This window comes from Vicugna pacos, chromosome 20 (genome assembly GCF_048564905.1).
Source record: "Vicugna pacos chromosome 20, VicPac4, whole genome shotgun sequence".
Taxonomy (NCBI): Eukaryota; Metazoa; Chordata; class Mammalia; order Artiodactyla; family Camelidae; genus Vicugna; species Vicugna pacos.
The window spans coordinates 780,310-796,147 of record NC_133006.1 but is presented as its reverse complement, the minus strand read 5'-3'; the positions used below and the strand labels follow the sequence as shown (position 1 = coordinate 796,147).

The following is a 15,838-nucleotide window of genomic DNA, read 5'->3' as shown; positions in this document are numbered from 1 at the left end:
CTCCACATGCTCAGTTCTGAGAGATAAGTGTGTGTGAAAGCCGTCCTTCACCTAGCTTGAAGGGAACACAAAGTTTCTTTTCAGTTGCCAACTCCACTCCATACATATATATGGGGAGGTACAAGCTCCAACTCGGTTTTACAGTGAAAACGGCAGGCACTTCAAACCGGCACTAGGAAGCAGACTGAGAAACCAGAGTAAGGGTTTCTCCTGCAACCCGTTCCCTTTGTGCTGGATGAACGAACGTCTCTCCACATGCTCAGTTCTGAGAGATAAGTGTGTGTGAAACCCGTCCTTCACCTAGCTTGAAGGGAACACAAAGTTTCTTTTCAGTTGCCAACTCCACTCCATACATATATATGGGGAGGTACAAGCTCCAACTCGGTTTTACAGTGAAAACGGCAGGCACTTCAAACCGGCACTAGGAAACAGACTGAGAAACCAGAGTAAGGGTTTCTCCTGCAACCCGTTCCCTTTGTGCTGGATGAACGAACGTCTCTCCACATGCTCAGTTCTGAGAGATAAGTGTGTGTGAAAGCCGTCCTTCACCTAGCTTGAAGGGAACACAAAGTTTCTTTTCAGTTGCCAACTCCACTCCATACATATATATGGGGAGGTACAAGCTCCAACTCGGTTTTACAGTGAAAACGGCAGGCACTTCAAACCGGCACTAGGAAACAGACTGAGAAACCAGAGTAAGGGTTTCTCCTGCAACCCGTTCCCGTTGTGCTGGATGAACGAACGTCTCTCCACATGCTCAGTTCTGAGAGATAAGTGTGTGTGAAAGCCGTCCTTCACCTAGCTTGAAGGGAACACAAAGTTTCTTTTCAGTTGCCAACTCCACTCCATACATATATATGGGGAGGTACAAGCTCCAACTCGGTTTTACAGTGAAAACGGCAGGCACTTCAAACCGGCACTAGGAAACAGACTGAGAAACCAGAGTATGGGTTTCTCCTGCAACCCGTTCCCTTTGCGCTGGATGAACGAACGTCTCACCACATGCTCAGTTCAGAGAGATAAGTGTGTGTGAAAGCCGTCCTTCACCTAGCTTGAAGGGAACACAAAGTTTCTTTTCAGTTGCCAACTCCACTCCATACATATATATGGGGAGGTACAAGCTCCAACTCGGTTTTACAGTGAAAACGGCAGGCACTTCAAACCGGCACTAGGAAACAGACTGAGAAACCAGAGTAAGGGTTTCTCCTGCAACCCGTTCCCTTTGTGCTGGATGAACGAACGTCTCTCCACATGCTCAGTTCTGAGAGATAAGTGTGTGTGAAAGCCGTCCTTCACCTAGCTTGAAGGGAACACAAAGTTTCTTTTCAGTTGCCAACTCCACGCCATACATATATATGGGGAGGTACAAGCTCCAACTCGGTTTTACAGTGAAAACGGCAGGCACTTCAAACCGGCACTAGGAAACAGACTGAGAAACCACAGTAAGGGTTTCTCCTGCAACCCGTTCCCTTTGTGCTGGATGAACGAACGTCTCTCCACATGCTCAGTTCTGAGAGATAAGTGTGTGTGAAAGCCGTCCTTCACCTAGCTTGAAGGGAACACAAAGTTTCTTTTCAGTTGCCAACTCCACTCCATACATATATATGGGGAGGTACAAGCTCCAACTCGGTTTTACAGTGAAAACGGCAGGCACTTCAAACCGGCACTGGGAAACAGACTGAGAAACCAGAGTAAGGGTTTCTCCTGCAACCCGTTCCCTTTGTGCTGGATGAACGAACGTCTCTCCACATGCTCAGTTCTGAGAGATAAGTGTGTGTGAAAGCCGTCCTTCACCTAGCTTGAAGGGAACACAAAGTTTCTTTTCAGTTGCCAACTCCACTCCATACATATATATGGGGAGGTACAAGCTCCAACTCAGTTTTACAGTGAAAACGGCAGGCACTTAAAACCGGCACTAGGAAACAGACTGAGAAACCAGAGTAAGGGTTTCTCCTGCAACCCGTTCCCTTTGTGCTGGATGAACGAACGTCTCTCCACATGCTCAGTTCTGAGAGATAAGTGTGTGTGAAAGCCGTCCTTCACCTAGCTTGAAGGGAACACAAAGTTTCTTTTCAGTTGCCAACTCCACTCCATACATATATATGGGGAGGTACAAGCTCCAACTCGGTTTTACAGTGAAAACGGCAGGCACTTCAAACCGGCACTAGGAAACAGACTGAGAAACCAGAGTAAGGGTTTCTCCTGCAACCCGTTCCCTTTGTGCTGGATGAACGAACGTCTCTCCACATGCTCAGTGCTGAGAGATAAGTGTGTGTGAAAGCCGTCCTTCACCTAGCTTGAAGGGAACACAAAGTTTCTTTTCAGTTGCCAACTCCACTCCATACATATATATGGGGTGGTACAAGCTCCAACTCGGTTTTACAGTGAAAATGGCAGGCACTTCAAACCGGCACTAGGAAACAGACTGAGAATCCAGAGTAAGGGTTTCCCCTGCAACCCGTTCCCTTTGTGCTGGATGAACGAACGTCTCTCCACATGCTCAGTTCTGAGAGATAAGTGTGTGTGAAAGCCGTCCTTCACCTAGCTTGAAGGGAACACAAAGTTTCTTTTCAGTTGCCAACTCCACTCCATACATATATATGGGGAGGTACAAGCTCCAACTCGGTTTTACAGTGAAAAAGGCAGGCACTTCAAACTGGCACTAGGAAACAGACTGAGAAACCAGAGTCAGGGTTTCTCCTGCAACCCGTTCCCTTTGTGCTGGATGAACGAACGTCTCTCCACATGCTCAGTTCTGAGAGATAAGTGTGTGTGAAAGCCGTCCTTCACCTAGCTTGAAGGGAACACAAAGTTTCTTTTCAGTTGCCAACTCCACTCCATACATATATATGGGGAGGTACAAGCTCCAACTCGGTTTTACAGTGAAAACGGCAGGCACTTCAAACCGGCACTAGGAAACAGACTGAGAAACCAGAGTAAGGGTTTCTCCTGCAACCCGTTCCCTTTGTGCTGGATGAACGAACGTCTCTCCACATGCTCAGTGCTGAGAGATAAGTGTGTGTGAAAGCCGTCCTTCACCTAGCTTGAAGGGAACACAAAGTTTCTTTTCAGTTGCCAACTCCACTCCATACATATATATGGGGTGGTACAAGCTCCAACTCGGTTTTACAGTGAAAATGGCAGGTACTTCAAACCGGCACTAGGAAACAGACTGAGAATCCAGAGTAAGGGTTTCTCCTGCAACCCGTTCCCTTTGTGCTGGATGAACGAACGTCTCTCCACATGCTCAGTTCTGAGAGATAAGTGTGTGTGAAAGCCGTCCTTCACCTAGCTTGAAGGGAACACAAAGTTTCTTTTCAGTTGCCAACTCCACTCCATACATATATATGGGGAGGTACAAGCTCCAACTCGGTTTTACAGTGAAAACGGCAGGCACTTCAAACCGGCACTAGGAAACAGACTGAGAAACCAGAGTAAGGGTTTCTCCTGCAACCCGTTCCCTTTGTGCTGGATGAACGAACGTCTCTCCACATGCTCAGTTCTGAGAGATAAGTGTGTGTGAAAGCCGTCCTTCACCTAGCTTGAAGGGAACACAAAGTTTCTTTTCAGTTGCCAAATCCACTCCATACATATATATGGGGAGGTACAAGCTCCAACTCGGTTTTACAGTGAAAACGGCAGGCACTTCAAACCGGCACTAGGAAACAGACTGAGAAACCAGAGTAAGGGTTTCTCCTGCAACCCGTTCCCTTTGTGCTGGATGAACGAACGTCTCTCCACATGCTCAGTTCTGAGAGATAAGTGTGTGTGAAAGCCGTCCTTCACCTAGCTTGAAGGGAACACAAAGTTTCTTTTCAGTTGCCAACTCCACTCCATACATATATAAGGGGAGGTACAAGCTCCAACTCGGTTTTACAGTGAAAACGGCAGGCACTTCAAACCGGCACTAGGAAACAGACTGAGAAACCAGAGTAAGGGTTTCTCCTGCAACCCGTTCCCTTTGTGCTGGATGAACGAACGTCTCTCCACATGCTCAGTTCTGAGAGATAAGTGTGTGTGAAAGCTGTCCTTCACCTAGCTTGAAGTTAACACAAAGTTTCTTTTCAGTTGCCAACTCCACTCCATACATATATATGGGGAGGTACAAGCTCCAACTCGGTTTTACAGTGAAAACCGCAGGCACTTCAAACCGGCACTAGGAAACCGACTGAGAATCCAGAGTGAGGGTTTCCCCTGCAACCCGTTCCCTTTGTGCTGGATGAACGAACGTCTCTCCACATGCTCAGTTCTGAGAGATAAGTGTGTGTGAAAGCCGTCCTTCACCTAGCTTGAAGGGAACACAAAGTTTCTTTTCAGTTGCCAACTCCACTCCATACATATATATGGGGAGGTACAAGCTCCAACTCGGTTTTACAGTGAAAACGGCAGGCACTTCAAACCGGCACTAGGAAACAGACTGAGAAACCAGAGTAAGGGTTTCTCCTGCAACCCGTTCCCTTTGTGCTGGATGAACGAACGTCTCTCCACATGCTCAGTGCTGAGAGATAAGTGTGTGTGAAAGCCGTCCTTCACCTAGCTTGAAGGGAACACAAAGTTTCTTTTCAGTTGCCAACTCCACTCCATACATATATATGGGGTGGTACAAGCTCCAACTCGGTTTTACAGTGAAAATGGCAGGCACTTCAAACCAGCACTAGGAAACAGACTGAGAATCCAGAGTAAGGGTTTCTCCTGCAACCCGTTCCCTTTGTGCTGGATGAACGAACGTCTCTCCACATGCTCAGTTCTGAGAGATAAGTGTGTGTGAAAGCCGTCCTTCACCTAGCTTGAAGGGAACACAAAGTTTCTTTTCAGTTGCCAACTCCACTCCATACATATATATGGGGAGGTACAAGCTCCAACTCGGTTTTACAGTGAAAACGGCAGACACTTCAAACCGGCACTAGGAAACAGACTGAGAAACCAGAGTAAGGGTTTCTCCTGCAACCCGTTCCCGTTGTGCTGGATGAACGAACGTCTCTCCACATGCTCAGTTCTGAGAGATACGTGTGTGTGAAAGCCGTCCTTCACCTAGCTTGTAGGGAACACAAAGTTTCTTTTCAGTTGCCAACTCCACTCCATACATATATATGGGGAGGTACAAGCTCCAACTCGGTTTTACAGTGAAAACGGCAGGCACTTCAAACCGGCACTAGGAAACAGACTGAGAAACCAGAGTAAGGGTTTCTCCTGCAACCCGTTCCCTTTGTGCTGGATGAACGAACGTCTCTCCACATGCTCAGTTCTGAGAGATAAGTGTGTGTGAAAGCTGTCCTTCACCTAGCTTGAAGTTAACACAAAGTTTCTTTTCAGTTGCCAACTCCACTCCATACATATATATGGGGAGGTACAAGCTCCAACTCGGTTTTACAGTGAAAACGGCAGGCACTTCAAACCGGCACTAGGAAACCGACTGAGAATCCAGAGTGAGGGTTTCCCCTGCAACCCGTTCCCTTTGTGCTGGATGAACGAACGTCTCTCCACATGCTCAGTTCTGAGAGATAAGTGTGTGTGAAAGCCGTCCTTCACCTAGCTTGAAGGGAACACAAAGTTTCTTTTCAGTTGCCAACTCCACTCCATACATATATATGGGGAGGTACAAGCTCCAACTCGGTTTTACAGTGAAAACGGCAGGCACTTCAAACCGGCACTAGGAAACAGACTGAGAAACCAGAGTAAGGGTTTCTCCTGCAACCCGTTCCCTTTGGGCTGGATGAACGAACGTCTCTCCACATGCTCAGTTCTGAGAGATAAGTGTGTGTGAAAGCCGTCCTTCACCTAGCTTGAAGGGAACACAAAGTTTCTTTTCAGTTGCCAACTCCACTCCATACATATATATGGGGAGGTACAAGCTCCAACTCGGTTTTACAGTGAAAACCGCAGGCACTTCAAACCGGCACTAGGAAACAGACTGAGAAACCAGAGTAAGGGTTTCTCCTGCAACCCGTTCCCTTTGTGCTGGATGAACGAACGTCTCTCCACATGCTCAGTTCTGAGAGATAAGAGTGTGTGAAACCCGTCCTTCACCTAGCTTGAAGGGAACACAAAGTTTCTTTTCAGTTGCCAACTCCACTCCATACATATATATGGGGAGGTACAAGCTCCAACTCGGTTTTACAGTGAAAACGGCAGGCACTTCAAACCGGCACTAGGAAACAGACTGAGAAACCAGAGTAAGGGTTTCTCCTGCAACCCGTTCCCTTTGTGCTGGATGAACGAACGTCTCTCCACATGCTCAGTGCTGAGAGATAAGTGTGTGTGAAAGCCGTCCTTCACCTAGCTTGAAGGGAACACAAAGTTTCTTTTCAGTTGCCAACTCCACTCCATACATATATATGGGGAGGTACAAGCTCCAACTCGGTTTTACAGTGAAAACGGCAGGCACTTCAAACCGGCACTAGGAAACAGACTGAGAAACCAGAGTAAGGGTTTCTCCTGCAACCCGTTCCCTTTGTGCTGGATGAACGAACGTCTCTCCACATGCTCAGTTCTGAGAGATAAGTGTGTGTGAAAGCCGTCCTTCACCTAGCTTGAAGGGAACACAAAGTTTCTTTTCAGTTGCCAACTCCACTCCATACATATATATGGGGAGGTACAAGCTCCAACTCGGTTTTACAGTGAAAACGGCAGGCACTTCAAACCGGCACTAGGAAACAGACTGAGAAACCAGAGTAAGGGTTTCTCCTGCAACCCGTTCCCTTTGTGCTGGATGAACGAACGTCTCTCCACATGCTCAGTTCTGAGAGATAAGTGTGTGTGAAAGCCGTCCTTCACCTAGCTTGAAGGGAACACAAAGTTTCTTTTCAGTTGCCAACTCCACTCCATACATATATATGGGGAGGTACAAGCTCCAACTCGGTTTTACAGTGAAAACGGCAGGCACTTCAAACCGGCACTAGGAAACAGACTGAGAAACCAGAGTATGGGTTTCTCCTGCAACCCGTTCCCTTTGCGCTGGATGAACGAACGTCTCTCCACATGCTCAGTTCAGAGAGATAAGTGTGTGTGAAAGCCGTCCTTCACCTAGCTTGAAGGGAACACAAAGTTTCTTTTCAGTTGCCAACTCCACTCCATACATATATATGGGGAGGTACAAGCTCCAACTCGGTTTTACAGTGAAAACGGCAGGCACTTCAAACCGGCACTAGGAAACAGACTGAGAAACCAGAGTAAGGGTTTCTCCTGCAACCCGTTCCCTTTGTGCTGGATGAACGAACGTCTCTCCACATGCTCAGTTCTGAGAGATAAGTGTGTGTGAAAGCCGTCCTTCACCTAGCTTGAAGGGAACACAAAGTTTCTTTTCAGTTGCCAACTCCACTCCATACATATATAAGGGGAGGTACAAGCTCCAACTCGGTTTTACAGTGAAAACGGCAGGCACTTCAAACCGGCACTAGGAAACAGACTGAGAAACCAGAGTATGGGTTTATCCTGCAAACCGTTCCCTTTGCGCTGGATGAACGAACGTCTCTCCACATGCTCAGTTCTGAGAGATAAGTGTGTGTGAAAGCCGTCCTTCACCTAGCTTGAAGGGAACACAAAGTTTCTTTTCAGTTGCCAACTCCACTCCATACATATATATGGGGAGGTACAAGCTCCAACTCCGTTTTACAGTGAAAACGGCAGGCACTTCATACCGGCACTAGGAAACAGACTGAGAAACCAGAGTAAGGGTTTCTCCTGCAACCCGTTCCCTTTGTGCTGGATGAACGAACGTCTCTCCACATGCTCAGTTCTGAGAGATAAGTGTGTGTGAAAGCCGTCCTTCACCTAGCTTGAAGGGAACACAAAGTTTCTTTTCAGTTGCCAACTCCACGCCATACATATATATGGGGAGGTACAAGCTCCAACTCGGTTTTACAGTGAAAACGGCAGGCACTTCAAACCGGCACTAGGAAACAGACTGAGAAACCACAGTAAGGGTTTCTCCTGCAACCCATTCCCTTTGTGCTGGATGAACGAACGTCTCTCCACATGCTCAGTGCTGAGAGATAAGTGTGTGTGAAAGCCGTCCTTCACCTAGCTTGAAGGGAACACAAAGTTTCTTTTCAGTTGCCAACTCCACTCCATACATATATATGGGGAGGTACAAGCTCCAACTCGGTTTTACAGTGAAAACGGCAGGCACTTCAAACCGGCACTGGGAAACAGACTGAGAAACCAGAGTAAGGGTTTCTCCTGCAACCCGTTCCCTTTGTGCTGGATGAACGAACGTCTCTCCACATGCTCAGTGCTGAGAGATAAGTGTGTGTGAAAGCCGTCCTTCACCTAGCTTAAAGGGAACACAAAGTTTCTTTTCATTTGCCAACTCCACTCCATACATATATATGGGGAGGTACAAGCTCCAACTCAGTTTTACAGTGAAAACGGCAGGCACTTAAAACCGGCACTAGGAAACAGACTGAGAAACCAGAGTAAGGGTTTCTCCTGCAACCCGTTCCCTTTGTGCTGGATGAACGAATGTCTCTCCACATGCTCAGTTCTGAGAGATAAGTGTGTGTGAAAGCCGTCCTTCACCTAGCTTGAAGGGAACACAAAGTTTCTTTTCAGTTGCCAACTCCACTCCATACATATATATGGGGAGGTACAAGCTCCAACTCGGTTTTACAGTGAAAACGGCAGGCACTTCAAACCGGCACTAGGAAACAGACTGAGAAACCAGAGTAAGGGTTTCTCCTGCAACCCGTTCCCTTTGTGCTGGATGAACGAACGTCTCTCCACATGCTCAGTGCTGAGAGATAAGTGTGTGTGAAAGCCGTCCTTCACCTAGCTTGAAGGGAACACAAAGTTTCTTTTCAGTTGCCAACTCCACTCCATACATATATATGGGGTGGTACAAGCTCCAACTCGGTTTTACAGTGAAAATGGCAGGCACTTCAAACCGGCACTAGGAAACAGACTGAGAATCCAGAGTAAGGGTTTCTCCTGCAACCCGTTCCCTTTGTGCTGGATGAACGAACGTCTCTCCACATGCTCAGTTCTGAGAGATAAGTGTGTGTGAAAGCCGTCGTTCACCTAGCTTGAAGGGAACACAAAGTTTCTTTTCAGTTGCCAACTCCACTCCATACATATATATGGGGAGGTACAAGCTCCAACTCGGTTTTACAGTGAAAACGGCAGACACTTCAAACCGGCACTAGGAAACAGACTGAGAAACCAGAGTAAGGGTTTCTCCTGCAACCCGTTCCCTTTGTGCTGGATGAACGAACGTCTCTCCACATGCTCAGTTCTGAGAGATACGTGTGTGTGAAAGCCGTCCTTCACCTAGCTTGTAGGGAACACAAAGTTTCTTTTCAGTTGCCAACTCCACTCCATACATATATATGGGGAGGTACAAGCTCCAACTCGGTTTTACAGTGAAAACGGCAGGCACTTCAAACCGGCACTAGGAAACAGACTGAGAAACCAGAGTAAGGGTTTCTCCTGCAACCCGTTCCCTTTGTGCTGGATGAACGAACGTCTCTCCACATGCTCAGTTCTGAGAGATAAGTGTGTGTGAAAGCTGTCCTTCACCTAGCTTGAAGGGAACACAAAGTTTCTTTTCAGTTGCCAACTCCACTCCATACATATATATGGGGAGGTACAAGCTCCAACTCGGTTTTACAGTGAAAACGGCAGGCACTTCAAACCGGCACTAGGAAACCGACTGAGAATCCAGAGTGAGGGTTTCCCCTGCAACCCGTTCCCTTTGTGCTGGATGAACGAACGTCTCTCCACATGCTCAGTTCTGAGAGATAAGTGTGTGTGAAAGCCGTCCTTCACCTAGCTTGAAGGGAACACAAAGTTTCTTTTCAGTTGCCAACTCCACTCCATACATATATATGGGGAGGTACAAGCTCCAACTCGGTTTTACAGTGAAAACGGCAGGCACTTCAAACCGGCACTAGGAAACAGACTGAGAAACCAGAGTAAGGGTTTCTCCTGCAACCCGTTCCCTTTGTGCTGGATGAACGAACGTCTCTCCACATGCTCAGTTCTGAGAGATAAGTGTGTGTGAAAGCCGTCCTTCACCTAGCTTGAAGGGAACACAAAGTTTCTTTTCAGTTGCCAACTCCACTCCATACATATATATGGGGAGGTACAAGCTCCAACTCGGTTTTACAGTGAAAACGGCAGGCACTTCAAACCTGCACTAGGAAACAGACTGAGAAACCAGAGTAAGGGTTTCTCCTGCAACCCGTTCCCTTTGTGCTGGATGAACGAACGTCTCTCCACATGCTCAGTTCTGAGAGATAAGTGTGTGTGAAACCCGTCCTTCACCTAGCTTGAAGGGAACACAAAGTTTCTTTTCAGTTGCCAACTCCACTCCATACATATATATGGGGAGGTACAAGCTCCAACTCGGTTTTACAGTGAAAACGGCAGGCACTTCAAACCGGCACTAGGAAACAGACTGAGAAACCAGAGTAAGGGTTTCTCCTGCAACCCGTTCCCTTTGTGCTGGATGAACGAACGTCTCTCCACATGCTCAGTGCTGAGAGATAAGTGTGTGTGAAAGCCGTCCTTCACCTAGCTTGAAGGGAACACAAAGTTTCTTTTCAGTTGCCAACTCCACTCCATACATATATATGGGGAGGTACAAGCTCCAACTCGGTTTTACAGTGAAAACGGCAGGCACTTCAAACCGGCACTAGGAAACAGACTGAGAAACCAGAGTAAGGGTTTCTCCTGCAACCCGTTCCCTTTGTGCTGGATGAACGAACGTCTCTCCACATGCTCAGTTCTGAGAGATAAGTGTGTGTGAAAGCCGTCCTTCACCTAGCTTGAAGGGAACACAAAGTTTCTTTTCAGTTGCCAACTCCACTCCATACATATATATGGGGAGGTACAAGCTCCAACTCCGTTTTACAGTGAAAACGGCAGGCACTTCAAACCGGCACTAGGAAACAGACTGAGAAACCAGAGTATGGGTTTCTCCTGCAACCCGTTCCCTTTGCGCTGGATGAACGAACGTCTCTCCACATGCTCAGTTCAGAGAGATAAGTGTGTGTGAAAGCCGTCCTTCACCTAGCTTGAAGGGAACACAAAGTTTCTTTTCAGTTGCCAACTCCACTCCATACATATATATGGGGAGGTACAAGCTCCAACTCCGTTTTACAGTGAAAACGGCAGGCACTTCAAACCGGCACTAGGAAACAGACTGAGAAACCAGAGTATGGGTTTCTCCTGCAACCCGTTCCCTTTGCGCTGGATGATCGAACGTCTCTCCACATGCTCAGATCAGAGAGATAAGTGTGTGTGAAAGCCGTCCTTCACCTAGCTTGAAGGGAACACAAAGTTTCTTTTCAGTTGCCAACTCCACTCCATACATATATATGGGGAGGTACAAGCTCCAACTCCGTTTTACAGTGAAAACAGCAGGCACTTCAAACCGGCACTAGGAAACAGACTGAGAAACCAGAGTAAGGGTTTCTCCTGCAACCCGTTCCCGTTGTGCTGGATGAACGAGGTACATATACATATGTATGGAGTGGAGTTGGCAACTGAAAAGAAACTTTGTGTTCCCTTCAAGCTAGGTGAAGGACGGCTTTCACACACACTTATCTCTCAGAACTGAGCATGTGGAGAGACGTTCGTTCATCCAGCACAAAGGGAACGGGTTGCAGGAGAAACCCTTACTGTGGTTTCTCAGTCTGTTTCCTAGTGCCGGTTTGAATTTCATGCGATTTGCACTGTAAAACCGAGTTGGAGGTTGTTCCTCCCCATATTTATGTATGGACCATATGCCGACACAAAAGAAGAGATTGTAGTAAATATAAAGTGGCTGAAATCAATGTCCGGAAAACCTAGCTAAGTTTCCTAAATGTCCGAACTTATCTAACCACAGGACTGCTGCATCAAGAATGGGGCAAATAGCACCTTGTGAATTTTTTTTAATAAATAAATAATGATCCACTTCCTACCACCGGCAATTATGATAAGACTGAGTATAAGTTCTTACAACAAATAGTGTAGAAATCATAATTTCTACTTGATTCAAACCACTTCTTCTATAAAATTTGCATCTTGTTTCTTCAGACGGATATGTGCCATTTGACCTAGTGATAAAAGTTTCAACTTGCTTTTATTAAAAGTATTCACCATAGTGAGAGTTTATTATATCAACTATTCCTTTATGGGAAACCCTTGTGCCTTGTCACTCTGTTTCATAATATTTCCTGTGGAAAATTCAATCCTTCATTCAGGAAAAGTCTGAGCAATATTTCTCATGGAAATCCGTCCTAAACTGCAACCCAAGAAAATGAAATTGACACTGAGCAGCCCGTGAAGCCGGCAGACACATGCAGTGCACTGTTGTGTTCCCGCCTCGTATTTCTGTAACCAGCAGGGAAATTTGTATCTCAAGAAATAGACATAAACAATTTTCAGGACCTGAGCACACAGTTTCCCTTTCAGGGTTTAGTGGGCTTCCATTTAATTCTATGAGAAATGTTTAAAACAACAGGACAACAGCTGAGATAGGGTTTAAAATAACTTTTATTTCAGTGAAAATAAAGCCAACTGACTGTTATCATTTTTACTTTATTTGATCTCACTCTCTTACTTTACCTTCCCAACCTCCTCCACAAAATGATGGTGAACATCCCCTCCTGGGTCAGAAATCTAAGTAGAAATTACCAATCACATTGAGGTGTGCTTTGTTGTTTTATTTTTCAAAACAACCATGTTTCATTCATATGATTTAATAATTAAGATCAGAAACAAAGTCTACTCAATAAATGGTAGACAACACATGTCGTCATAGCTGCTCATCAGGTTTGGCCCCACGTTACACACTTTTACATGGACATGTGCCATGTGCTGTCATGGGAAACGGTGAGTGGGGACAGGGCCTCTGCTCTCACAGGGCACACAGCCTGGTGGGGCAGGCGGTGTTCAATCATTGCCCTTTTGTCTTTAATATACTTACAAATTATGGGAAATGCTATTTAAAAAGAACAAAATGAGTCACTGAAAGTGAAAAATACAAGGACAGTATTTAGGCTGAGGGAAGACAGGGAATCTCTTTGAAGATCTGACACTCCACTGAGACCCAAAGGACAACTCTGGCACTGAAGGTGAAGGGCAGGGACACACTGATAAAGGGCTGAAATCCAGAATATACCAAAATTTCTTTACACTCAACAAGAAGGATGAATAACCTGATTAAAAAATGAGCAAAATGCCTGAACACACACCTCATCAAAGAAGAAATCTGGATGCCAAAGAAGCCTTTGGAAAGATGCTCCACAGCACCTGTCATCAAGGGGATGCAGACTGAAACAGCGAGATACCACTGCACACCTGTCAGAACTGCCAAAATGCAGAACACTGACAGCACCGAATGCTGGTGAGGATGTGGAGCACCAGAAATTATAATGCATTGTTGGTGGGAATGATAAATGGCCCAGGTACTTTGGAAGACGGTCTGGCAATTTTTTACAGAGCTAGACGTAATTCTAACATATGATCCGGCAACTGTGCTCCTTGGTGTTTACTCGATGAAATGGAAACTTATGTTCACACACAAATCTGCATACAGATGTTAATAGCAGCTTTATTCATACTCAACAGGATTCAGAAGCAACTAAGCTCTTCTTCAGTAGGTGAATGGATAGATAAACTGTGGTCCCGCCAGAAAATGGACTATTATTTGGTGCTAAAATGAAATGAGTTATCAAGGAATGAAAAGACATGGAGGAACCTTAAATGCATATTACCAAGTGAAAGAAGCCAATCTGGGAAGTTTCAGCAACTGTCTGATTCCAACTGTATGGTGTTCTGGGAAAGGGAAAAACACAGAGACTGAAAGATCAGTGGCTGCCAGAGGCTAGAGGGGAAAGAGCAATGAATGAGGTGCAGCACGGAGCATTTTAAGGTCACTAAGACACACGACTCTGTATGATGCTGTGATGGTGGATACATGTCATTGTACATCTGTCCAAACCCACAGAGTGCACAACACAATGTGTAAATCCTAGTGTCAACTATGGGCTATGGGTGATGATGACATGTCAGTGTAGGTTCACCCATTGTCACAAATGTACACTCTGGTGCAGGTGTCAATATTGAGGAGGCTGTGGGGGCAAACTGCAGTTCATACACCCAATCCAGCCCCAGCCACCGCTGTTAATAAAGCTCTATGGGTGTGTGGACTATCTGGCTGTTCTGGCATCTAAACAGTAGAGCTGAGCAGCTGCACCAGAGATCAGGAGGTTTTCAGACCCTGAAATATTTACCCCCAAGCCCTTGAAAGGAAAAGTCTGCTGAGCCCTGTTCTAAATGAATCAAGATTCACCCTGATGAGGCAGGACAGCAGGGCCCAAACCAGGCATGGTTAATGGGGCTGAAGCAATGTTTTAGTTCCAACACATTTGCTGAAGTCCTGCAAGTCCAGTGACAGACTGTAGCCAGGAAGCGTCTGCAGGAGGAGTCGGGAGCAGGCCTTCCCGCCAGGCTCCGGGATGCCGGGGGCCGCGTGCCGCACGGGGGCCACCCGCTTGAAGAAGGTGGACTTGCAGTGGAAGCCGATCAACTCGTAGAGCTCGGAGAGGATGCTGCACGGCTGAATTTTCTCCTCGGAACGCTGAAGCACAGGGAGAAAAGCAACAAGCATCTGAATGAAACACGTAAGTGAAAAAAGACCCATAAAAATGGTTTTCCCTTAAAACAGAGACCCGATGACACAGGAAGGAAGAGGAAGGCTGACTTAGTGCACTGATGGGACCGGATGCAGAAACGCAGGGAAGCAGCACTGTGCAGACACTCCAGACCCCCTCTGGGCCCCACCTCTCCGCATTCCACCTGTCCCTTTACTAGAAAAGCCCGTATTCCCTGAAATAGAGGAATCTGCTACCTAAACATGGGACACAGAGAAGGGAAAGAGGAAAAGGAAGGGAAAGTAAAGGAACAACAGTTCATCTAGACCCTAGGGTCTGGGCGGGACTTTCACCAAACACACAACTTCTCAAAGCACAGAGCGCACAGGGAGAGGCTGACAGAGTGATTGCGACTTCTGCTCCTAAAGCACCCAGCTACCTGTCAGCACACGCTGCGCCCATTACTGAATCATTACAATCATCTCAGAAACAACTACTACCCCGGCTCACAGGCAAGGAAATCTGAAACTCGGGGAGGAATTATTATCATCCTGGACAAAGTCCCACAGCCCAGTAGTCTCAGAGCCTCCGGCAGACCCTGGGCTAAAATGCTCCTCATCACCACGGGCCCTGAGACTCAGGCTGAGGCCACGTCAGGTCTGCACGGGCCCAGAGCACAGTCTGTGGGACAGGGAATGCTCCCACTCGAAGTGCCAGGTCAAGGCCCTCAGGAACTTGTGTAATGAAACCAAATCCCCAAACTCATTTCCAACCCACTGCCCTGTCCGGGAGGACTGCTCGGCACAACTGCGCTGTCACCTGTGCACAGGCTGAGCAAGGGGCCCAGACAGTGATGTGACATCCCAGTGGAAGTGGCTCGGAGACCACTTCATCACAGGACAGATTCTCCCGGCTTCCAACGTTAACTCTCCATTCCATTTCCAACTGGAAAGTAAGTTTAGACTTGTTTTCCTCTCTTAGAAACAAAGAGAGCGGTAACATCAGAGGGAAACTCAAGACAGAGGAAGAGTCTCCTGGTCATTTGCAAGGATAGGCCGGGGAGGGAACAGAGACAGGGATCAGAAAGACCCGTGTTCCAGTCCAAAGTCTGCACGTCACTTGCTTTGACAGTTTCCTTTTTAATACAGGTGATAAAATCTAATTATGATTTTTGGGAAAACTAAATGAAATAACGTATTCCACTAGCATAGGTGTAAAATCCTCCATGAGTGTTCCAGAAATGGACGTGATCGTGGTTA

General features: G+C 46.8%; 1 protein-coding gene across 5 annotated transcripts in view; it reads right to left on the bottom strand.

Moving 5' to 3' along the window:
- Positions 1–14,039: 14,039 nt before the first annotated feature.
- Positions 14,040–15,838, bottom strand: part of LOC140687543 (trafficking protein particle complex subunit 9-like) — an 85,159-nt gene continuing 83,360 nt past the window's right edge. For all 5 annotated transcript variants that reach the window (XM_072944667.1, XM_072944668.1, XM_072944666.1 and 2 more), the window contains exon 3: positions 14,040–14,566. In XM_072944667.1, the coding sequence (XP_072800768.1) occupies positions 14,318–14,566 (249 nt within the window). In that variant the 3' untranslated portion in view covers positions 14,040–14,317. The remainder of the gene's footprint in view (positions 14,567–15,838) is intronic.